General features: G+C 45.5%; 5 protein-coding genes across 5 annotated transcripts; 2 read left to right on the forward strand and 3 right to left on the reverse strand.

Moving 5' to 3' along the window:
- Positions 1-882: 882 nt before the first annotated feature.
- LOC112893773 (uncharacterized protein YNL011C) lies at positions 883-7,420 on the forward strand. Its single transcript, XM_025961253.1, has 13 exons — positions 883-1,303; positions 2,035-2,151; positions 2,265-2,397; positions 2,514-2,610; positions 2,751-2,794; positions 3,032-3,188; positions 3,567-3,638; positions 4,300-4,383; positions 5,222-5,323; positions 5,891-5,938; positions 6,311-6,436; positions 6,588-6,680; positions 7,111-7,420. Exons 1-13 carry the CDS (start codon positions 1,069-1,071, stop codon positions 7,261-7,263), a joined length of 1,461 nt encoding a protein of 486 aa, XP_025817038.1. The 5' UTR covers positions 883-1,068; the 3' UTR covers positions 7,264-7,420.
- Positions 7,421-8,496: 1,076 nt separating this feature from the next.
- LOC112893774 lies at positions 8,497-10,791 on the reverse strand. Its single transcript, XM_025961254.1, has 3 exons — positions 10,409-10,791; positions 10,175-10,286; positions 8,497-8,813 (listed from the first exon to the last, which is right to left on the reverse strand). Exons 1-3 carry the CDS (start codon positions 10,746-10,748, stop codon positions 8,684-8,686), a joined length of 582 nt encoding a protein of 193 aa, XP_025817039.1. The 5' UTR covers positions 10,749-10,791; the 3' UTR covers positions 8,497-8,683.
- Positions 10,792-12,107: 1,316 nt separating this feature from the next.
- On the reverse strand, positions 12,108-13,954 carry LOC112892470 (adenylate-forming reductase 03009). The gene has a single exon (XM_025959625.1). It carries the CDS (start codon positions 13,952-13,954, stop codon positions 12,239-12,241), a length of 1,716 nt encoding a protein of 571 aa, XP_025815410.1. The 3' UTR covers positions 12,108-12,238.
- Positions 13,955-18,527: 4,573 nt separating this feature from the next.
- On the forward strand, positions 18,528-20,966 carry LOC112895638 (methylsterol monooxygenase 2-2-like). Its single transcript, XM_025963615.1, has 7 exons — positions 18,528-18,875; positions 18,973-19,110; positions 19,537-19,682; positions 19,786-19,905; positions 19,995-20,207; positions 20,313-20,393; positions 20,478-20,966. The coding sequence occupies exons 1-7, from the start codon at positions 18,837-18,839 to the stop codon at positions 20,545-20,547; spliced, it is 807 nt and encodes a 268-aa protein (XP_025819400.1). The 5' UTR covers positions 18,528-18,836; the 3' UTR covers positions 20,548-20,966.
- Positions 20,967-23,385: 2,419 nt separating this feature from the next.
- On the reverse strand, positions 23,386-24,306 carry LOC112892471. The gene is made up of 2 exons (XM_025959626.1): positions 23,994-24,306; positions 23,386-23,903 (listed from the first exon to the last, which is right to left on the reverse strand). The coding sequence occupies exons 1-2, from the start codon at positions 24,304-24,306 to the stop codon at positions 23,386-23,388; spliced, it is 831 nt and encodes a 276-aa protein (XP_025815411.1).
- Between the last annotated feature and the right edge of the window lie 941 nt (positions 24,307-25,247).

The raw sequence follows: 25,247 nt of genomic DNA on the forward strand, positions 1-25,247 counted from the left end.
TGTTGTTTTATCACTGCATCGTTGTGAACCAGTAGTATTGGCAGTGCTTGACGTGGCGCGTAATTATTCTAGTAGTGCCCCTACTCAAGTGGCCTAGTCGTTCCGGAATCAGAAAGGCACCTTTCCCCCACGATCTGCATGGGCACAAATGTTGTTTCTTGTGTCTGGCGCACAGGAGTACGCACAGGATGTAGCTCCGGAGCCCTTTTCGCAGCAGGCATTTTTCATTTTTTTTTGAGGAAAATTCGCCTATGCGCTCGAGAGCGCGCGGCTCGTCGAGTTCGCAAGGAGGGCGCGCACGTGCGCGGCGGTCGGAGCGCGACATGATCTGGGACGGGGACACCCCGAAGAAGGCGGAGCACCGGGGAAAAGGCTCTGGGCCTGATCATGGATGGAGCCTGGACCTGCAGCGGCCAGCGGGTGAAGCCATCGCTTAAAGCATCGGTAACGCCTAGTGCATGTTGTGGGGGTGGTTCGCTCGAGTGCGCATCATGTCGCCAAACTCGGCTTGCAGGGGATGGATGATGCGCGCCATGAGGATGCCGGGCAGCGGCATCCATCCACCATCTTTTCTCCGGGCACCGGCTGGAGATGTGCGATCCGAGTGACGGAATGATTCGCATGCGCGAGTGTCGGAGGAGTTTTGAATCCTTCCATATTCGATTTTCAAGTTGAAGTTCCTGCTAAGAAAAATTAAATTTAAATTTGAGTGCGGTTTTCCCATGGGCCGATTGAGGCCCTGGAGAAAATAGCCCAGGAGGCCATTTCCCTGCGGAGCCCGTCCCGGAGCCAGCCCACGGAGTTCACGCACCTTGGTTGGACCACCAGCGTCATGTCTCCGTGGCCGGTGCGCGTGCGCCCAATCTCCCGCAGTGGCCGGGGGGAAAGGAGGTGGTCGGTCAGTGGCTGTGGCTCAGTGCCAGTGTGCGCGCGAGCACGAGGGAGGAGACGCGCGCCGCTCGTTTCGTTTCGCTCGTCCGACGCGGGCCGGCGCGGCAGCTTCCTCGGTACGCCCCGGAGCCCCGCCCCGCTCCACTCCACCCCCCCACCCGAGACCGAGAGTCCGAGATGGCGCTCGCCGCGTGCCCGCGCTACGACATAAGCCACCCCCGGGCCTTCGCTCCCGCTTCCGGAAGCCGCGGCCTCGGCCTCCTCCGCGCCCCGAGATCTGCCGCCTCCCGGCCCCGGGGCCGCCTCCGCCGCCGCAGCCGCGCCATGGCCGCCTACGGAGGCGTCCACTCTACCACCGACGGCGACGGCGCCGGAGCTTCCCACGCGCCCCCGTCGCTGCTCGTCTTCTCAGGTGACCAGACCGGTCCTCCCTCTGCCTGTCATGACTCGTGAGTGGGTGGGTTTTCGTTCTGCGGCTGAGAGGGTTTGCGGTCATGCGGGGGTCTGGGGTGGTCTGGAGAATTGCGCTGCGGTGCGCGCGCTTCTCGAATGACGTCCGTGCGCGTTGTGGGAGCCGGTTAATCGGGAGCGCTTATGATACGATTGCTGGATAATGCGCACCAGTTCGAGGGAGCGGGCTATGTCTGTGATTTCAGGCTCTTACATCAGAACTGGCGCCACCCGTTATCATTGATGCTAGATTACTAGCGTCTGTATCAGAAGAGAGAGACTAAGCCGCTCCAAAACACATTCCAATGCAGTACACTTTTTCAGTGCAATGGGCCGGTTGATGGATCATGGATGGTGTGTGGCTGCCATGGTTTCGCAATGAAAATATTTTGTACATATAAACAAACAAGGGCAATTTTGTTGGACGAGCCTCTGTACAGGAACCACGTCCGTTGTGTTTCTTCTTGTTGTCTTGCCACAGAAAGTTAATTCATAGTTAAATGGCAGCTTTGTAATAGGAACGGAAAGAGAGGCATAGTGCGCATAACTGAACTTGTCAGAAGTTTGCAAAAAGTAAATCCTCAATTTGTCAGCAGTTCCTTGGCATCTCTGTCATCAAGCTTTTCCAATTTTGTGATAATTTTCTGTTTTCTTGAAACAAATTGCCCTCCTGACCTTTTGAGTTTGATTCAGGTGGTACAGCATTTAATGGTGTTGTTGAAGAGCTGAAGAAAGTTACTACTCGAGTTGCACATGTGCTCCCTGTTTCTGATGATGGTGGAAGCACAGCTGAGATCGTGCGCGTGCTTGGTAGGTCTTTGTTTCCTACCACAAAAATTGATTTCCATATTACTTGAAATATATCAGGATATCTCCATGTGTCGAATCTGTTATGATGATCAATGCTTGCCTCCGTGTATTAGGTGGACCTGCTGTGGGAGACATAAGGTCAAGATGTTTGAGATTGTCTGATGAAAGTACTTCAGAAGCCCTTTCTGTTCGAAAGTTGCTTGGGCATCGCTTGCCTATTGATCCTTCAGAAGCAAAGCTGGAGTGGTAGCAATATCTTCCTATTTTGCAGATCACTTTGATTTGTTCTTTTCTGTTTCTGGCCTAGTGCCCACATAATGTCTTCTTTATAAATAACCAATGCTAATTTCTTGATTTGATAGGTACCAGATTGTAGAAGGAGAACACTCTTTATGGGATGGAGTCTCTCGGCCGTACAGGGAAACAATTCGTGCATTTTTGGTCTACTTTCATAATGAGGTCTGTCCTTCATGCCTTTTTTTTGTATACCATATAATGTGTGTGTGGAAAACCTGCCAAAGTAATCCATAGGTTGATGATTAAGCAATGTATTACCTATTCTCCTAGTGACACATAGTAATTTTATTTCTTTTGTGCAGATACTTCGAAGGTCAGCTGAAATGTTTTGCTTCACCAACGGCAGGTGATTCTTCTAAGGTGAAATTTGCAATAGATGTTCTTGTAAATCTTCATTGCTGTTCAATGTGAGACCATTGTTGGCATATTGCAGCTTTTTGATGTATTCAGTGACATGATGCACAGAATATCCTGTTTTCCGTGATGTTTCTTTTCGAACAGGGAATGACCCTTGAGGTCAATTCAATACTCCTAGTTTGCATGCATTCCATTTACCTCACTACAGATTGATTTGTTCTTGCAGCATTGGGAATTTCTTTTTTGCTGGGGCACGCATATTCTTCCAGTCGTTGGATGCTGCAATTTTTTTGTTTTCTCGCGTATCACAGATCCCCGCAGAAAGTCTTGTGCTTCCTGTTATATCAACGAATGACAGACTTACTCTGGGATGTGAACTATGGGTAATGTCACTTACCATGTTTTGCTCATGTCGTACAACTTGCTGCTGTACATTTATGTGTTGCTTCTTGTTACCTGCTCTTTGGCTAAAATTTTGCTTCACCCATTATTTATTTTGTAACCCTATTTTTTTATTATTGCAATTAATTTTTAGCTGCACTTTCTGCAATTAGGCAAGTTGCCATGTTCTTATAATCTTGCATTTTTTCTACAAAAAAAGCTTGCATTTTATTTGAATTTTAGATCTGGCAGGGTTGTTTGTGTATGCAAAGTTACTTCTATAAGTCATCACTTGATTATGAAACCCCAAAAGAAATCTTAATTCTTTTGTTGGTACATATTCCTGTTCCTCTTTTAAGATAAAACCTTCCTTTTTTTAGGATGGGACTATCATTCGCGGCCAAAACGAAATATCACATCCAAGCAATGGACGCCGAGAAGTTGTCACTAAGGTACTTCAAAGAGTATTTTCATAGTGAATACTGCTGATAGTACCTGAGTTTTTTTGTCACTGTGGTATTTTTTAGCCTAAAAGCATGCAAAAAGAATTTTTTTTTCATGTTGTGTTGTTACAGTTGCTTTGTATTATAACTGTTTGAGGTGATATCTTGTATTACAGATTATGTACCAATGGATATAGATGCTTTGCTTAGTTGCTAGGCATTCCGATGGTACTATATGATGCATAACTTTGTCATTCAAAATAGATCAAGGGAGATGGGAGAAATAACAATGTTGTTTTCTATGTTGAAAGATTATCTAAATTATATCGGTGCTATTTCCACATTTCTGTAATTTTTTGTCATCGCTCAGAAGTTACGTTTCATGTTTCAATAATTATCCTAAGCTTAAAGAGAGAAAGTCAACAACGTAGTCTAATTTGAAGTAGTGAATTTGGGTGTGCTTAGTCTAAGGTTTCAAGCTGTTACTGCGATGGCGATTGCTACTGAGTTATTATAGTTTCTTTGTTGATGACACGATTTGTGTCTCCAAATTCACCTCACATTTTGTGACCTCTAGGTGCTCCTTTCCTTAACTCTATGCATCCTTGTTGATTTCTCCATGATTGTTCTTTTCTAATTGATTTTCTGCTTTCTTTCCTTTTCTGGAAAGGATTGTAATTCGTGTACTGCACTTCCTTCAAGGATCAAACGTGTGTTTTACATGTCAAGTGAAGGTAGCAACCTGCTGCATGAGGTAGGTCCTCATTTTGCTTTGATTTTTAGATAGAATGCTAAAGTATTTTTTTAGGCAAGGAGCGCTTAAATATTTTGATGTCTAGGTTTGCCAAAGCAGCTAAGCTCATAAGTACTAGTCAATATAATACGTAATGATCACAGCTTAATGATGACATATTGTGATGTCACCTTATCCAACAAAACTATCTAATATCTAGTAGTGGCTTTCAAGTTCTTCGCAAACCTATCTTTGGAAATAACAAATGCACATCTGCCAACCTCTGTATGGTGTGACCTAAGAAGGCACGATCCTACAACATTGTCCACATGCTAAAAAGTTAGGGAAGACTGCAAAAACACTTCTGCGCAGGATTTGATTGATGACCTATATTAATGGATTCAAGTTGGTTGGAAGAAACCATTGCATTGAGTTCCATCTGATCCTGGTCAGTGGTTGATAAGTCAGCTGTTAGGTACCAATGGTCCAATGGACTCTTCTGTGCCACAGGGGAGCCATGCTGGAGATCCATGAGCCATGTTGGAGCAATGTTGGACTCTTCCATTTACTGTCAATGCTATTAGTTTTTCTTAAAAAAAACATAAAACTAGCAGGGGGGAGACTGGCAACAAACTATGTAGGGGGAATTTTTTTTTTGGCAAACTCCCCAAACTTGCAAGTAGGGTTTTGCAATTTGCCCAAAATTTATTTATCTTCTTGCATAAATAGAATATATTTTCAATATCAGTTATGGCTCACTAACATATAATATAAATTTGATAAGCTATCATGATATTTGAAAACTTTATTTGGTATCTGCCACCATTCCTGATTATTTTCTGCTACACTTTCATTGTAGGTTTTTCCTAAAGCTAACCATACAGTTTTGGAGCAGTTAAGTAAAGTGGACTGCATTGTCTATGCTATGGGCTCACTCTTTACATCAGTTTGTCCATCACTGGTAATGCTGCTGCTTTTGGTTTGCTTACACTGTGTCATTTACTGAAATGATCTTCAGCATACCATTACTAATTTATTGCATGCTTCTCGTGACTTCTTTGCCTTCATAAGTTTCAGCACATTCATGATTCATGACTGTTCTTTGGCATGTGCTGAAGTGATAAAACTACAAGTTATTTTGTTCTGACTGATAGACTTATAGGCATGGCCTTGTTCAGGCTCGAAATAATTGTGGGTTAGTTAATCTTATCCCAGCCCAGATGTATTAGCTTTACTCATACCTAATTTCCAGTGACATATCTTGCTAGTATAGTAAAATATTGTTTGGCCTGATAAAGTGTGTTAGGTGGGATAACTGTCGAAGAAAAACGGTTGACCTAGTAGTTAAGAGCATTAAGTTACTCCACTGAAGTGTTTCAACTCTAACCCACAACCTCTTAGCTTGAAACCATATGGAAGTATACTTCAGGCTGACCTGTCAATGCACATACATTGGATAGGTTCTTGCTCTTGCACTTGTTTTGCATCATCCACTTCTGGCACCTCTCTTATATTAAAGCTTATGCAGGTATTGCGTGGCATTGGTGAGACTATAGCGTCAAGATCCATCCCCAAGGTAACTATGCTAAGAAATCAGATTAGGATCAAATTCCCATGCTTGATTACATTGATCTTTTGATTCCATTTGTCTTGGTTTAAATATGTGCCCTCCTTAGTTACGTACAAATCAAACTGCAAGTACTATTTGTGTACTTAGGCTTGGTTAGAAAAGATGCCCTGAAGTGGCATTGAAGGGATTATATATACTCTATATATATTAATGGGTTTATTGTCATCTGCACAGTCCTACAGTTATTTGACAAGTGAAAGGAAGGAGTGCGCAAACCTTGTCGCATTGCTTGACTTGTAATTGTCCTGAAGTTGATAGTATTTATCTCTTGATTGTTTCACTAAAACTGTGTTTCTATCTGAATCCTGCTGAATCTAGGTACTTCTTCTGAATGGGTCACATGATAGAGAGACTGCTGGGCTGTCCGCTTCTGGATTTGTAACTGCAATTACTGATTCTCTAAATCGGACGTATGGAGATCCTCACAAAAGCCTACAAAATCGAGTAAGTTTGTTGTATATAACAATTTACTTGAAGAATGGTGTATATATCATTTTTAGACTAAATAAGAGGTTGTTAGTCCAAATTCAACATCAGTTCTGAGTTTTTTCTTCCAATATTTCCCGTTTGATTGTTTCTCTGCTGTTGTGTGCAGCCCAGTGACTATGTAAATGCTATATTGGTTCCAGAAGGAGGTCAAGTTCCTTTAGATATTGAAAACTTGTCTGCTCAGGGAATCTTTCATGTGGTAAGCATCTATATTTTTATTGGTTATGATGGTGCCTATTGATTTAGAAAGGATGATGAATTGTTGTTTTTCCTACTATTTCCACTACTGTACCTCGTGCACCAGCAAGTTATTTTCTTAAGTCTTGTTTTGGTTGGGATGATAGATCTTTGAAGTTTCTATTCCTATCTGCCATTCTCAGTATGCAACCAAATGGTATTCCATCGTTGATCATATTATTGCTGAGTCAAATACTGTATGTTGTACATGCGGTGGGATTGCCTTAGAAACCCAGTTGGGAAGGCTTGATATTAGTATCTAGGCATCTATTGTTGGTATTTATACGATAAACAACCTTAGTCATGTACAAGATATTATATTATGCACAAATGCTTCTGTACTACAGGTTTTTGCTGAAACAACTGTTTTTGTATGCCAATCCATCTTGCAGGTAACTGTGGAGTCAGTACATGACCCGAAGGTGGGCGTTATATTTGATCCACAATCACTAATCCAAGCTCTAACCAGTCTCATATCTGAGGAGATAAATACGCACCTCTCTGAACTTGGTTATCTAACGGAAAATGTCAAATTAGGAAGTTGAGGTAGTACAATGATATGTATATATCACTCTTACCAATTTATTGTTTTGCCAATTGATCCATTGTGTTAGTGCTCCTAATTCTATTTTAGCTAGAAGTGGTTGCAATTCTACATGACTTGATATGATTAATGGAAAATGTGAAACCTACTTCGCTTTCCTTCTTGAATTGTCATTTCAATTCAGTTTACTTCCTTTTTTATAACTTTACCACATGAGGTACCTTTTTTTGCTTACTTTGAAGCTTAAAGCTTCCAGAGTTTGCCAAAATCTCTCAGCTGTGCAAGTTCCTGCATTAGCATATACAAGGTAACTAAATGTCTTGAATACAAGTTCAAAAACTGGCAGGTTATGCATTGTGACCAATTTACCAAATACAACAGCAATAACCATTCTCCACTCAAGGCATAAGAAAGATCGAAAGTCCTATGAGCACATCAGCCTTGGGTATCTCTGGAGTGATTTTGCCGGAGTCCAATAACATGTTCCGACTCCTGACAACCTCGCACCAATCTAAATTTTATAGCTCCCGACCTTTTATGGGAAATGATAAAATCATCAGAGCAAGGTTTATTTTACCTCAAGTGTATGTGCTGCTACGAAATGATCAGAATCCATAAAATCTAAGCTAGAACTTTACTTCTGAGGGTGATTATGTTCTAACTAAAAAGGGACACTGTAAGGCCATACATTGACAGAAAATGGTTGGAATATAGTATCGCACTTCGAGAATGCTAACAGTAGACGCACTTTGTTCCACTGAAACTATTGCTTTGGATTCTTCGTTTAGCAGCCGTGGATCCAATTGCAAGTTGTGTTATGGACAGATTGTTACGAGCGAAAGTCGACGTTCAGATGATGACAGATTGTCCGATCAACAGCGCGTGGTTAGCAAAAAAGAAACCCCGCTGTTCATCGAGTGTCACGACCATCACCGCTGATCAGGCTGCCGCGCTGAGGCGCCGTGGATGGCGAAGTTGACTAAGCGACGGTGCCGGCCGCAGGCCTTCCAGGCCAACGCGCTAGGCCGTCACCACTCCAGCCCTCCCAACCCACTAGGACACGGCGCGGCACCGATGGTCGCCGGCGGCTGGGGCTGCGCTGTCCGCTACCAGCATTTCCCAGGGCGACCAGGACTCCGCCGACCGGGCAGCGTGCACGTCAGGGGCTCGCGGCGCTGTCACGCCTGCAATGCAGTCAAACGGGATCAGCCAGCAGCCGCAAGAACGATCAAGGTCGCATGCAAATGCTCGGGAACTAACTGGGCATGCCGTGACCGGAAGACGAGGGCAGGCAATACATAGACCCAGCACGACACCAATGATGTGCAGCCGTTACAGCAATGGCGTGTGCTTATTGTGGACGAGGCCAGTCCGATTTCTACTGTTCCAGGTGAAAGCAAAACTCTTTCTCCAGGATTACATCAGTAGCCGACATAAACTGCAGCGTTGACTATGTAGCAGTCGTCGTTCTTGTCCCCCATTGCTTCGAGGCACACGCCGCTTGAACAGATCATGCCGCCGTCGACAACCTCGAAGCTGATTATCTTGCCACTGCGAAAATTGAGGAAATGGCGCATGAGAACCATAAACCAAGATCATACTATCAGTACAATTGTCAATAATATATTCCATTGAATTTGAGATAGCGCCTACTTAAATTTTGGTAAGTGATAGCTGTACAGCCAAACACAATCCAATCCACGATAATTGATTTTGGTCACAATCTTGCTAAATGCCTACTGAATAACTAGTGCACTTTTATGTCTCCAACCTTACTTTTTTTTTTGAGGGCAATACAACTTACTGATAGTGCACCAATACAACTTCATGCAAGATTCTTCCTCAAAGATTCAAGAAAACATGACTGCTTTTCCAGATATGGTACCCACATATGCCTATGCCTATGATCCCAAATTATATCTAGTTTTATCTAAAATTCCATAGCACGACTATTGAGTATTCCATCACCGAATGTACACATGAACTGATTTGCCGTGATAGTTGATGGAAGCCCAGGATGCTTTCCTTTGTGGGGGTGGGGGGTTATCAGCATGCTATTTTCACTAGTTCTAGCATAAAAGGTTATAGTGTGGCTTATGTGCAAGATATTGTTTGCTAACCCAAATAAAAACAATCATATAAAACATTTCTCAGTCTTCAGTAAAACGCTGACCCACTTGATGAAGCATTGCAAAGGTACAGCGATGGCTCAGATAGTCAAATGGTGGTTTACCAAAATGATGATCCCTTCAAATCTTCACAAAAGTATTCTCATGTTCTGCCGATGCAATGAACTCTTTAGAGAATATTGTACACGCTTGACAGAAGCAGGAAAATCAGGTGTTTGTAGCTAACTTTAGATCTGTATTTAGGTTGAAAAGAAAACGAGGCCAGAGAAAGGAATGTTGTCTGTCACCAGAGTCAAGGATCTACTATAGAGTACTACATAAACACGGAATCTCTAATCAAAGCCCATGGCTGCCTAAAACATTGGTACCGTGGTCTCCCTGTGCCAATTGATGAGTACCACACCAACAAAATTTCCATACTGTTATGACTTACGAGCACCGCTGCTAAAGAAGTTTTTCTTTGCTAATCAATGAGTAGGGGTCATCATGACATTGTGCTAAGAAAATATCCACTTATGCTTATACGTTCAGAAATTGTTGACAATGTGTTTGTTCTGAGACTATCAGAGCCCAAGAATAAAGTAGGGTTGCAAATTAAGCCCTATACATGCTCCCCTAACAATTATAGGATTGCATGCTCAGCATCAAGGACTATGGAAAATTCTACTTCATTATTAACTAACAGTCCATCACACCATTGCACGGCAACCGTTCAGCACTACAGAGCCAAAGTTCAAAGTTTTAACAGGACGAAAAGGAAAGAAGGGCAGAGATAATGCTCACTAGGGGAAGACGGCTTTGACTCTCTCAGCATCCAGCAAGTGCTGCGTCGACCTCGGCACGCCGAGCTTGATCTGCAGCTTCATCTGGTCGGTGTTCACTCCGGGTATAGACCCTGCAGCAGGCGCAGCCCACAACCAAAACAACTCAGTTCAGCAGCTCCTGGCGTGCTGGTGACATGTTCGACGGAATGCCCGAGAACAAGGGACATCAACAAAAGGCGAAAATTTTCCGTACCGCCGCGGAAGGCGGGGATGGAGTTGGAGGAGATGGCGTCCTTGCAGGCGCGCACGGCGGCGGCGGTGATGTCCTGGCCGTGCTGGTCGTAGCCGACGCCCATCTCCACGAAAAGCAGTTTCATGGCCGACTCCGCCCCTCCCTGGGCGTCGCGCGTCTGGGGCTGGGCCGCTTCCATGCGAGAGGAGACGGGCGCCGCCGCTGGGTTCTTGGGATCGGGGGATCGGATGCGGAAGTGGAGGCGGGAGTGAGACGGTCGGGAGGAGGACGGGAGCAGTGGCGTCCTTGGTTTGGTCGGGCAGAGGAAGCCGCTGGTGAAGGGTGCTGCTGACGCCACCATCTTCGCTCCTCGGCTGTCTAGCGGCCTAGTGGGTGATGCAAGTTCAGAGTTCAACCGTCCATACATAACGCCTACCTATAGAATCTTTTCAAAGAGAAATCCTACCTATAACCAGATTTAGAGATTTAAAGTTTAAATTTATTACCAGAAGATTTTTCAAATGAATCTGAGTATCAGGAAAATGCCCGATTTTTTTTCATCTAAATCCTTTATTCATACTCGTAGTTGAGTTAGCAATTTTATGCGGAGCATAAACCAGACTAATAATTTGTTTATACAATAAAAAATAACAAAAAATATTTTGGATCAGTTTTGAGCTAAAATAGCGGGCTTTTAATTTCTATTCCTTTTGACCTGTCGCGAGCCGAACCAAAAATACTTAGATCTATTTTTAACTTATACTCTACTCTTGCCGAGTTCTATTCTCACTACTTCACCGATCACCATCCTTAGTCCCTATTCACCTAGCTTGTGCATTGCCTAAGCGTGCTGCTTGTGCATGCCGCGCATTTGTATGATGGTCACCATCGCTAGTGGTGGCAATTGAAGCAAAATAGGGGGGAACTGATTTTGATCATTTGTGGGGGTTTATGTGCCTTTAATTATATCCCCTGTGGTGGCAATTGAAGCAAGATAGAGGGGGGAACCGATTTTGATCATTTGTGGGGGTTTATGTGCCTTTAATTATATCCCCTTATGTCAGTTTAACGTAGCACTGCGCTCATATTGGCAACAGAGAGGAAAGGAAGCATCTAGAGGTAAAGAAGATGAATGGACGCCCATATACATGGGCATGCATGGGCAGCTTGTAGGGAAAAATATTTAGGGCAAACTACCTCGCTTTTGGTGGAAATGAAACCCCGTTAAAAACCTAGCTAGAGTTTTCAACAAGTTTGAAACGAAGCACATTCATGCATATATGTACTTTTTGTCACAAAAGTTGAGACATAAAATCGTTTTGCAAACAAAAAAAAATCGCACAAAAAACAACAAATTTCAGGTACATGTGGACTAAAGGATAAATTTCCAAGATTTTGTCTTCTAATATAAATGCACCTGGAATTTATCATTTTTGTAAGCATTTTTTCTAGATTGAGCTTGTATCCACACTTTTGTGACAAATATATCATTGGAGGCACTATGATGTGCAGCATTTTAATTTCGTTTTCGCAAATTTCTGAGTATATCTTCGGGGCTTTTACATTTCCACTGAGTAAGTGGTTTGCACTGAATATTTTCACGGCTCGTGGATAGACAAATGCTAGCTTGTTAAAGTATAACTAGTTTTACTAGTATTTTCTTACCGTATATTATTAGTACCTTTTCATATAACTAATGAAAAGTAACGTTAAAGTTGCATTAGACGTGCAAAAAAAAGTTGCATATTAGAGGCTGTAGACGACAAACAAAGCCGAACAGTGAGTGTCTTGTTGCTTCGTTCCGTGCAGTTGACGAACGGAAGCTCCAGCGTCCGAGCGTTCAACGTGGGATCAAGAATCCCAGATCGGCCCGAACGCGGGGATGCCGGCCTTGTGGCACCCCGTCACCACGTCCCTGCTCCCCTCCGGGTTGCTCGTCACCACCACCACCTCCGATCCCCAGCGCCGCGCCGCGTCCACGGCCAGCACCGCCACGTTCGGCCGTCCCATCACCGCCGTGTCGTGCACGATCACCCGCCCGCGCAGCCTCTCGCTGCTGTACGCCGCCGCCTTCATCTCCTCGCCGTAGTTCGCCTCGATGCCCTTGGCCACCCACACCAGCGACAGCTCCGCCGGGCCGGGCTGCATCAGGAACGACATGAACACGCATATCCCGGAGCCCGTCGCCACCATCGTCGCTCGCCGGTACATGTTCAGGAGGTAGGGCAGCCCGGCGAAGTGGACGCCCCGCATCCAGAGGTGTTTTGGTGGGTCAGAGATGAGAGCCCGGGTGAAGTCGCCCACCGCGCCGGCGAGCATGGCATGTGTTTCTTCGTTGTCGGAGATGATGCCGAAGGCGTGCCACTCCGAGAGAGGAGAGCGGCTGATGCGGCCGAGCAGCCCGCCTTTGACGCCGCCCTGGAAGGTTATGACCGATGCGTGGTTGGAACGAGCGGTGACCGTGACCGGCACGCGCCGCACGGTGAGCCATGGCAGGAAAGTGAAGAAGGTGATGGCGGCGGCGAGCCAGAGATCCTGGCGCTTGACGAGGACGGCGCCGGTGAGCCGGTCGTAGGATGCGGTCACTGGGTCGTAGCCGGCGGAGAGCACGACGAAGACCCAGAGAAGAGCGAGCGCGCTCCAGCCGGCGAACCGGTGCGTGCGCTCGAACACGTTGTGGTGGAGGTGCCGCACCAGAGGGAACGCGGCCATGCACGAGAGCGCCAGCAGGCCGAGTATTGCTGACGCGACGCCGGCGACCTCGCCGGGCGTCACGTCGCGTTGCTGGAGCGCCTGCACGAGCGCGTACGCCAGCCACGCCAGCGACGACACGCCGCAGCCGCTGTGCACGCCGCCTAGCGACTGCAGGATGGCCGTCACGCCGGTCTTGACGACGACTGGCACCCACGGCCGGCCGAAGAGCGTCACGGCGAGCCAGAACACGACCCGCAGCACCGCCTCGGAGCGGCACAGCGTGAGCGCCAGGATGTTGCCCATGGCGAAGACGGCGGCGTGCTCCCTGGCGTAAGGGAAGTGTCCGGTCGCCGCGAGCACGAGCCCCACCGTGTTCAGCGCGGCGCACAGAACGAAGAGGCGCTTGTACACGGTGAACAAGCCCTGGTCGAGCAGTATGACGCCGAGCCTCGAGCGCGCGGATGGTGCCTTCTTCGCCGACGCCGGTGCGCTCGCCTTCTTACTCGGCACATCATCAACGGCGGCCGCTGCTGCCGCGGTGACGACGGCCATCTCCTCGTCGGCGCCGGCGTGAACGGGCTCATCACCCGCGTCCTCGTCGTCGAGGTCGCAGAAGTGGCTGCTCGCGCGGCTCATTGACCTGCCAAAAACGGCAGGAAAGATCTTGGAGGGGGCGCGGCTGAACGACTGCGGCAGCCAGACCCACCGGCCGGCGCTCGGGGCGTCCGGCGGCGGCCGGGGCGGATAATGACCGTCGGCTTGGAGGGCGAGCGGGCTGCCCGGCGACGGCTTGAGCTCGAAGGAGACGCCGCGACAGCTGGAGAACTTGGTGTGCATCATGGGCTTGGCTTGGTCTTGCCAATCCCAATCCATGGCTCCACGAGCTAGTCTCAGGGAAGAAAGCTAGGGCAGGTGATCTAGGAAGGCTTCCGCTACCGTGCTGGTGTGGTGGTAGCATCATAGCATGTATTCATATTTATAGGCAACTAGCCTACTTACTCGTGTATGCTTGCTGCTTGCACATTGTGTTGCATGGCTGACTATTTTTTACGCATTAATTGCTTGAGCTTTGAAGCCGTCAATAGAACACAGTTCATATTGGCATGGAGAGAAAAGTAGTTATTTGGGTTGGGTAAGTCCCCCAAATTCTGAAATTTATTCGTAGTTTTACATCGTTATTATTATGGACTAAACTTAAAAAAATACATTTCCGGGGTTTCTGGATGAGTAGCACAAAGACCAAACTAAAGATTAGAAAAATAAAAAAGTCCTTTGAGAACGGAGAGAGAAATGCCAAAATCACTAGCTCAATAATCAATTTTTGTGCGGCTACAACCCCAAGGGTTATGGGTGAAAAATAACCATCTAAACATTGGATGATTAATTAAAGAAAACCCCACAGATTGAGGCCTACCACATGTCTCAAGGCTATGCCTTCATAGCATCATTCGTTGCTATCAACCTTCATAGCACTATACTACCATCCTTCAAGCATAACAGCTTGCTCATGCCTCATGGTTCCTTTCATCTACCGTTCGCCATCGCCCATTGCAATCTTCGGCTTTCTCCATCGTCGTGGATTGCCGCCTCTCGTCTTAATTCTATGGCTGCGGGCCTTAGTCAACCAAACCCTAATTCAGTCAAACCCCACCCGCACCTGCTTTGGCATTGTTCACTGTACATGCCTCCAATAAGGAGCAAAGCCGTCCTAACTGGAACATGTGGCCATAGGATCCAAACGTCAAGAATTGGATGATCCTCTAGGTACAAATTAACATTCTCTGGATGTGCTTATCAAAACCCTCCATTATTGTACGTGTAGCTTATTTATTTATTTTTTTGAAACGAATACGTAGCTTAATTATTTAGAAAAATGTAACTCGTGTGATCCATAGTAGGCTAAGTTGAGGCGCAAGATTTTTATTCAGACTAGTCTCTCCAAAGTATATTGACACTAACACTAAGAGTGACTAGTTACAAACTTTGTCAGAGGTTTCTTTATTTGCAAGTAGCCAACAGTCAGCTGTATATTTGGTTAAGTATTTATGCCAGGTATATCGCCAGTTTATTTTTTTGGGAAATAACGTTGGTGGTAATTTATTAAATCTGTCGACAAAGATGCAAACTATGTTAAAAAAACTGCTGACAACAAAGAAAAATAACTGATGACAAACGTTGAAAATCTTAGTGCGTGTGATTTCAAGAGCGAAATTGCATGCGCGGGAATGATTTCGGCATGACGTCGAAATCAAAGATCATCTAAATGAGCCGCGCGCTAGCTTGTTAATTATACAAACGTGTACGTACGCGTAATAATTTTATCAACGTAAGCCAGCTGGCGGCTTAGCTCTACTTGATTGACCCCTCCAAAGTTTTCTTGGCGTGATGTCCAGAACATATGCTGCCGACCTTCAGCTTCATCAACTGCATGCATCCGCGCGTGCATTTAGATGATCTTCGATTTTCTCGCTTGTTTGAAAATAATGCGGAAAATACACAGGAACAGATAATAGAGACTTCTTAAGACTATGTGTACTTATTCGTACCAATAAATAGCGACGACCTCGGACGCAAGAAAAGCGCTAAAATCAATCATATGGAAAAAGGGATCATGCCGCAGTCGGGAAATGATTTGGAAACTATGCATAATGAAAAAAAAGAGATGGATATGCATGGTCGATGGTAGCCAAGTCTGTCATCATCGATTTGAAGAAACGTAACCGCATTCTGAATGAACAGTAAACCCCAAGAGCAATGAACCCCCAACATGTACAGCTAGCCCGTTTGAATGTGCCTCCAACTTGCATGGAATTAGAAGATATAGGCTAAACAGGACACATACTTGCATCATCATTACAAGTGTGTGCAGAGAGGTGGTAAACCACCCAACCGAAATTAAATGGCAACAGCTCAACATTTCCGCAATCCGCAGATAGGGACTAATGAACCTACCAGATGGTCAGTTCACTACTGAAGTTGCTTAATCTCTGCTACAATGACGCCACAGAGAACAATAAATTTGAACCGGTATTTTCAATCAAGCAGTGCTGATGAAAAAAAAAGGGCAAGACTTTAGACTTGATCTCTTCTCCCGTTCTCCGGTAAAAGGAGCCTCTGTATGTAGGGGATGGAGTCTCAAATTTCTACCCACAATGACCGAGACACCAGTTTACTCAGTCCTAATGGTGATCGAAATCCTTTCAATCCTGTATGACATATGCTGATGTTTAACGATAACTTCATAAGCGCAGATAGATGAGGAAAAGTTTACTTAGTCCTAATGGTTCGTGAATCGTGACTCTATCAAGTAGGCAGTAATGTTTGAAAGAGTGGGTTCTTGTTTTGACTTTTGAGTGTGACTTTCTAGTATGCATGTAGTAGACAGTAAAAAGTTGTTAGATTTGGTCTTAGAAAAATGTTCTCTCTGTACGTAGAATATATACCAGTTGCCCAGTGAATACATTTTGCATCACCTCTCAGATTTTGATGAATTGGCTGGATAGATGCTGGATACACGATAAAATTCAGAAGATCAGCAGTCACATGTATTCATAGTTTTGATGCAGCCATGTATGCCTTTGTGTTCTACGGGCAGCTGTTTGAAACGCTAAGCATGTGAAAATTTCGAGTGACACCAAATCTCAGTTATTCATTTCTTGCAAAAAGGGAAAACAGTTCGTCGAAAGAAAGGGAAAACATAGAACTCATTTTTTATCGATCGTAGATCGTAGCAGAACTGTATATTACCACTTTCTAGTCAATTAGGACATGTTCTTACGCATTCACGTGACTGTAATGAACTGCTGGCTTTACTTTTGCTGGTCATTTTCAACTTGCAGTTAGTTGCTAGCCTGCCCATAAATTTCAAAGAGGTTTATCGCACGTTTACGGCACATGTGAAAGTGCAAGCAAGTTGAGCTTGTCACATTGCTTGTGAAAGCCATGTTTCATTGAATATTTCCATGTTCAGATCAAACCAAATTCGAGATAACCATGCACTGTCAACTCCCATTTACTCAGGAATCAGGGCCTGAGTAAATATAGGTGCAAAGAATCAGCAGTTGAAAGCTTATCTATACCTTAAAAACATTGGTGCAGTGCATACAGACAGCGTTGCTCCTTTGCTGCTGCCCTTTGACATTTAACCTTCCAATAAACTTATGAAACGTAATTGATCGATGAAGTATCTTTGAAGTAGTTCCTGCCTGGCGCATTCAACCATTCAGCAGACAGTTTTGTTGATGATCTTACACCCAGAAGAGAATTCTGCACACCTGAGTGCATCATGCTTTGACATATCAGGTTCAAGTATCTGAATGATTTGACTGAGTTGCAAGGCGAGGATTACTTAGTTATATTTCTCTTGAATGGCTCCCTCACTGTTTGGTAGCCATGTTGCTCCTGTGGCCAAAGGAAACTTAGTGGCTAGTGGCTCTTGATAGCACACATGTGGTTGGCGAAAACATGCTTGGAGCATATGAATATGCATGTCACAATTGTTGTTCATACTCTTAGTGACATTTGGGATTTGTTTAGACCATATGAAAATTTTTCTTACCGTAAGAGATGCCATAGGATATGTTATTGCTTGAACTCAATGCTGTAAGTTTATTATCATACTAACCAAGTACATTCCAACTATTTCAATTGGTGAATATATATCTCAGAATTCAACTCCAAGACGCGTGTGACAGCTTGGTGAGTTACATTCTTCAATTGTTGCCGCGAAACTTGTTATGCTTGACTTTTATGGATTTAAACGCCACCGCCTCCGCTCTTTCCTTCTCTTATTTTGCAGCAAAAAAAAAACAAGAAGGTTCACGCGGGCTGAAGATTGTAGATGGATCAGCTAATCTACTATATTGTAAAAGTCAAGAGAACTTATGCATACCTAGGGATAGCTTCTAGATAGATAGATTTATGTTACTTGACAAAAAAAATTCATGCAATCCCATGTTGAACATGCAATGTGTGTATACTTCGTTCCAAGGATGGATGTTTGATTGTGTTAAATGCACTTGCTCGTAATACAAGTTTCCTACTTCTAGTGAGTTTATTAGTGGCCTTAGGCTTTCTTAATTCATACAGAAATATTTAGTGCAAATCTCCATGCTGGTCAAATTTGTGTAAGAGGGTCTCTTCATTCTTTTGAACACGACAAGAATACACACTGTATCTGTAGAAATGGTAGATACGTTCCTAAACACTCTGGTAGCACTCTATAGATACCGAGGCAGACACCTAGTGCTGGCTCGGCTCGGCCAAACCAGCTGTAGGATCTGTCTGTTATCCGTGGCATTTACCCAAACGGTCCAAAGGCCCAAGAAAGCCCATGTGTCCGCCGCCTAGGGTTCGATTCGCCCATCCCCCCTCGGTCCAGCCAGCTAGCCGACGTGCGTGCGCGAGGGACACGGGCCCAGGGCACGCAGCCGCCCGTCATCACAGGCGCAGCACGCACGCACTCCCATCTGGCCCTCTCGTGATTTTTCTATCCACGCCGCTGGCTGCCTCCTCTGCCGCCCCTCCCGCTCGATCGAGATCTCCACCGCTGCCGAGATCCACTGCGCCGCGGCCGCCGAGCACCGCAGCCGAGATCCGCTACCTCAACGCGGGGGAGGCGGAGCCCGGCAGCACGACCGCAGAAACAGAGCCCCCCGTCAGAGCTGAGAGCAGGAAAAAATCCAATCCACCTTCCTCCCCCTCGTCTGCTTCGCCGGGCCGGCGGCAAGGGCGCAACCCCGCAATCAACCCTACAATGGCGGCGAGCGTGTCCGCCCTGGAGTCCGCTTGGCAGGTATGCCCATTATCCTCTCCCTCTCTCCCATTCCGTCTGCTCACGCCATATCTCTGCTCACTCCGTATCTCCGCTGTCCGGGAAACGATGCGTGCAGCTCCTGATCGCCAACTTTACCGAGTTCCAACTCGCCACCGTCGTCACCTTCCTGATCCACGAGACCGTCTTCTTCCTCTCCGGCCTACCCTCCCTCCTTTTCGAGCGATTCGGCCTCTTCGCCAAGTACAAGATCCAGGTATTCTTTTTTTTGCTACAGCGCTCGGGCTGTAATATGTGCGATTTATAAGACCTTGCGATAGTATTGTTCCTACTGTTCACGAATCTAATTTGGCTCTCCCTAATAATTGGCATTGACCTGTTCCCATATGCTAGTAGGTACCACTCAGGACTAATCCTCTTTCCCAAGAATTTCTGTTGTGATTTACACTGGAATGTGACGCCTGGATCTCACTGTCAAAGAGAACATGCATTGCTATGAGATTCTGTTCCCAGTTTATTGAGTTGACGTGTAACTTGTCTTTTTCTCATTTATTTTTGGTGATATAATGTTTCATCTGTTGGAGCTAAATAATTGGAAAAATATTCACTGAACACCTATACTTCTTATCTTGCTACTACTGCGTCTGGTTTCCTCAACAAAAAATTGTGTGCGTGTTTGCAGAAGAAGAGCAACACCTCTGCTTATCAAAACAGATGCGTCCTGCGTCTCATTCTCTACCATGTCTGTGTGAACTTGCCTGTCATGATTTTCTCCTACCCTGCCTTCAAATTCATGGGCCTTAGGAGCTCTCTTCCTCTTCCACACTGGTAACAATTCATTCCCTTCTCCTTTTACTCAGTACACATTATTATGCATGAGCATCAACTGGAAGAGCAAAATGTTTTGACATGCTACCTATATTTTCTGCAGGACGGTTGTTGTATCTCAAGTTCTTTTCTACTTTGTACTCGAGGATTTTATATTCTATTGGGGGCACCGGGCACTGCACACCAAATGGCTATACAAGCATGTCCACAGTGTCCACCACGAGTAAGCAATTGCTTCACTTCACTACCTTACTTTGCGGACGGGCATCGTTTTTGTATCAGTCTAGTGTATGACACGGCAAATCTGTGCAGATATGCCACACCCTTTGGGTTAACTTCTGAATATGCCCACCCTGCTGAAATTTTGTTCCTGGGATTCGCCACGGTTGTTGGTCCTGCTCTTACTGGCCCTCATTTATTCACCCTATGGCTTTGGATGGTGTTGAGGGTATTGGAGACAGTTGAAGCTCACAGTGGCTACCACTTCCCATGGAGCCCATCAAATTTCCTTCCACTATATGGCGGGTAAGTCAGCTAGAGCATTGTCTCCCATAAAAGTAGTTGTATCGGATGGTACAAGAGTTGTTTGAAGTTCAGTGTTTAACACTACTGAAATTTCATCATGAACAGCTCGGACTTCCATGACTACCATCACCGCGTGCTCTACACTAAGTCAGGGAACTATGCCTCGACTTTTGTTTACATGGACTGGTGCGAATCTGTTTCCATTGGCATTGCTGTGTTGAGTTGAATGAACTACCATACATGCGGAGACCTTTAACTGTTGTGTTTCAGGTTGTTTGGGACAGACAGGGATTACCGCAAGGCAAAGGCTGTCGAGGAGAATGAAGGGAAGAAGCTGTAGATCGCCAGTCATCAGCAGCACTGGTAGCTAGCCACCATGCAGCAGAGAATTCACGGATTGAGACTGAGTATATCTGTGTGTATGGCTAGCCTGATGTGCAAGACCACATGCGCAACAACTTTCCGTCTTAGAATCAGCCGCATGCATCGCATCAATGATGTATTCCCGTATGTATGTATGTATGCTTGCGTGTTGCAACTTCTTAGGGTAGATCAGTGGTGCTTGATGGGTCTTCCAATTAACTCAACTGTTTCAGTTTGTTGGCTGCTGGTTCCTTTGCATATATTATCACTTGTTCCTAGCAGAGGCATCTTTGTCAGACCTAGCTATTGTACATCTGTATAATGTGTCTGATAGATGTACTGGGCTTGGCAGAGAAACTATTGTCTTGCTCTTGCAGAACCATCCATTCAAAGAGTGTTGATGTTGTGCATGCTAGTTATAACATTTCTTGCGCTTTTACGAACTTGATGAAGATTCACAGTGAACAGCAGAAAAAATAAACGCAAAAAGAAAATAAGGTATATTTCTACTATTCCTTCTGTTTTTATTTACACATTGTATTAGGTTTGTTCTAAGTTAAACTTGGTTAGTTTTGACCAAATTTATAGAAAAATAGAGCAACAATTATACTGCCCAGCATATATACTATCAACATATATTTTATAACATATATTTCATGGTGATATACACTATCAACGTATATTTCATAACATATATTTCATGGTGATTCGATAAAACAAATTTGATATTGTAAATGTTATATTTTTTTTCTATAAATTTGATTAAAGTTAGCTAAGTTTAGCTAAATCTAATATGATATGTAAATAAAAGTAGAGAGAGTATACAGTATACAGCAAAGAAACTGAGTACGAAAAAGAGGGGAAGTTCAGTCTACTTATCCGTGCTCTTTTGGTTCTGAATTTTACCCGCCCTCCACCACCGAGGCAATCTCAAGCTCAGCCCACAAAGACCACTGCTGTCAACTATATAGATTGCCCAATGAGATAGTGTCCTCCTTTCATTTATTTTATTCCTTAGATCTAGATACGAGCGCACGCCCATACACAATCACACCACACCCTACACACCAACACACACACACACACACACACTCTCTCTCTCTCTCATAAAGTGTGCACGCTAGATCTACCGATAAATGCCTCTAAAACCCTCCACATTGTGACAGTGAAGCCGGAAAAAAAGTAGCCCATGGTGAAAAAATAAGTGTAGTTGTGGAATGCTGCAATGTATGGACAAAATTGGCACCGAAGCTGCTATAAGCGTGGGACCCTATATAAGATAAACTATTGCTGCATTTGCTCTTTTTTACTACCACCAACTGCTTCTAAGCTCTCACAGACTGCACAAAACATTTCTTTATTGGCTGGGCACCGAAGTATCAACTTGCATCGCTCCGGAATCTTCAAGCACCAGTATCATTTTGGCATGATAGCCGCAGTGTGGAGAGTGATACCTAAAATGGAGAGAGTATTTAGGCATCACTCTCTGCACACATTATGGAGGGACTAAGAGATTCAAAAAGACTCGGCTCCGCTAGCAACAGGGTTCGCCGTCCCCCCTTGTACTTCATAGGCATTTGAGGATACCTGCAACATCAATCAGGGAAAACCTCAGGTGAGACGCTGGCGGTAAGGAAGCTACCCACCAGCTCTTGCTACCCGCGCTACGCGCATTTCTCGTCTTTCTTTCAGGTTCAGGGCCAGTAGACTTAGCGGTCATGTGGATGTAGGAGCCATCTCTAGATGGCACATCTAATTGTTCTGTTTAGCATCATGGTTGAACATGACATTAGGAATAAAACAGGTTGAAAATGCATCGAAACACTGACATAGTATAAGAAGAAATAGTATGGTCTTGTAAAGCATTTTCAACATGATTCTAACCCTTCATCAGAAAGAGCCTTTCTATGCTCACAAAGCATTTAACCCAAATCAACTGCATTGGTACATCGACCAAATGGGTGGAGAGAAATTGGATGATGTAAGGGTGGGTAGGGGTGAGTGACGTGGGAGGGGTGGACCGGGAACGAGAAGCGAACCAATGGATAGGTTGATGTCACCGATATATGCCTTTTAGGAGTAGAGCTATTTTTCTAAATTCTTAGACTGTGTGCCTGTGTCAATTTTAATGGCGACGAAGCTATTTGTCACCAATAAATAACCATATGACACATATTCTTCATGTGAGTCGATTTACCAAACATGATTGGAAGTGTAAGTAGAGCGGAAGAAATGGGTTTTATCGGTGGGTTGTGCTGTGGAGTGTATTTAAATGGGTTAAAATGGATTAAAATATTATGTTGGGTTGGGATGTGGTGGGTTTAATCCAAATGCGGGGTGGGCAGGTTGGAGTGGGTTAAAAATGGATTATACTCCCTTCGACATAAACTATTAGCCGTTTTGATTTTTCTAATTTATAGATTTTGCTATGCATCTAGACATAAACATAGATGCATAGTAAACACTATATCTCTAAAAAATCTAAAACAACTAATAATGTAGGACGGAGGGAGTATTAGTTAGTTGCCTTGCACGCTGGTGTAAATATAGGATCTCACTTTTATTACAAGATTATACATGGTATTTATCAAATACTTGTGTTCTGTAATAAGCGTGAGTTGTCAGTAACTGAGATTGATAGACGATCTCTATATAAATTGACAGAAAATGTTTATCGAACGAATTGAAGTTTTCACTAGGTATACCCATATAGTTTGTGCGTATCCAATTTTCAAATAATTTGACTTCGGACTCGTGACCAGTCATGCGATCTGCCACAGAGCGATCGTTAGCGGTTGTCCATTCCAATGTGGGATCAAGAATCCCAGATCGGCCCAAACGCCGGGATACCGGCCTTGTTGCACCCCCTCACCACGTCCCTGCTCCCCTCCGGGTTGCTCGTCACCACCACGACCTCGCGGGGCGTCACGTCGCGGTGCTGGAGCGCCTGCACGAGCGCGTACGCCAGCCACGCCGCCGACGACACGCCGCAGCCGCTGTGCTCGCCGCCTAGCGACTGCAGGATGGCCGTCACGCCGGTCTTGACGACGACTGGCACCCACGGCCGGCCGAAGAGCGCCACGGCGAGCCAGAACACGACCCGCAGCACCGCCTCGGAGCGGCACAGCGTGAGCGCCAGGATGTTGCCCATGGCGAAGACGGCGACGTGCTCCCTCGCGTAAGGGAAGAAGTGCCCGGTCGCCGCGAGCGCAAGCCCCACCGCGTTCGTCGCGACGCACAGCACGAACAGGCGCTTGTACACGGTGAACAAGCCCTGGTCGAGCAGTATGACGCCGAGCCTCGAGCGCGCGGGCGGCGCTGGCTTCGCCGGTGCTGGTGCGCCAGCCGCCTTTCCCGGCGTGTCATCAGCGACCCCGGCTGCCGTGACGACGCCCAGCTCCTAGTCGGCGCCGTCGACGGCACAGACGGACTCATCCTCCGTTTCCTCGTCGCCGAGGTCGCAGAAGTGCCTGCTAGGGTGGCTCTGTGACCTTCCAAAAGAGTGAGACCCCCGCGCCGCAGCAAAGATCCTAGAGGATGCACTGCCGAATGGTCCAGGGAACGAGATCCACCGTTTGGCCATCGGGGCGTCCGGCGGCGTCCGGTGGACCGGTCGATCGGCGGCCTCGAAGGCGAATGATGAGGTGCCCGGCGACGGTTTGAGCTCGAAGGAGACGCCGCGGCAGCTCGAGAACTTGGTGTCCCTCGTGGCCTTGGCTTGGTCTTGCCAATCCATGGCGCCACGAGCCAGTTTTTGAGAAGGGAGCTACTAGGGCAAGTGATGTGATGTGTCATGTGTGCCGTACTTGCTCTTTCTCTAAACGTCCTGCTGGAACGTGCAGCGCGTATGTATTTATAGCAATATTGCAAATAGCCCGCTATAACTGCGCTATAGCCCCGCTACAGTTTTTAGAGACGAACGCCGCAACGATATTGTAAATATTATCGCTAATGCCGCTAACTCTGCTATAGCTTGAAATAGCGCCGCTAAATTCAATAGCGCAGCGCTGCTAACTCCGCTTATATATGCTCATGTGATTTAAGAATTATAAATTATAAGTTATGATTTATATTATGAGTTATGATTTATTTTTTATGCTCGTTGTATCCCCACTCATGCATGCACATGTACTTATGAAATATATGTTGAAATTTGTGATATTACTAATGTTTGAGTTTAAATTTTGATGAATTTTTGCATACCGCTAAACGTCATAGCTTCCGCTATAGCGACAGCTAAAGGTCTATAGCTTTTCTGATAGCACTCCGCTAAATCTTATGGCCCGCGATTTGCAACATTGATTTATAGGAAACTAGCTAGGCGTAGCTTGATAGCTGCTTGCACTGGATGCATGCATTGTTTGAATTTCAAGGAGACATAAGTATTTAATTGGGTGATGAATTGCAGGCTGAGTTTTTCCACTCCTCATGGACGGAACAAGCGATCGCCTAAATTTTGTTTTTTTTTGTGAGTCGACATTCGAGAACCACCACCGATCTTCATCCAATGGGGATGGCATCATTTTCCACCTCCCGGACTCCCCCGGGCGTCCCCTGCGCTAACCACTATTTTTTTCAGGGGCAAAGCTAACGTAGAATGGCACCGGGTTCAACATCGGTAGAGGTCAGGTCATTACCATTGTGGAACAGTGCAAAACAGTAGTTTCTCGATGAGCT

Source organism: Panicum hallii, chromosome 5 (genome assembly GCF_002211085.1).
Source record: "Panicum hallii strain FIL2 chromosome 5, PHallii_v3.1, whole genome shotgun sequence".
NCBI lineage: Eukaryota > Viridiplantae > Streptophyta > Magnoliopsida > Poales > Poaceae > Panicum > Panicum hallii.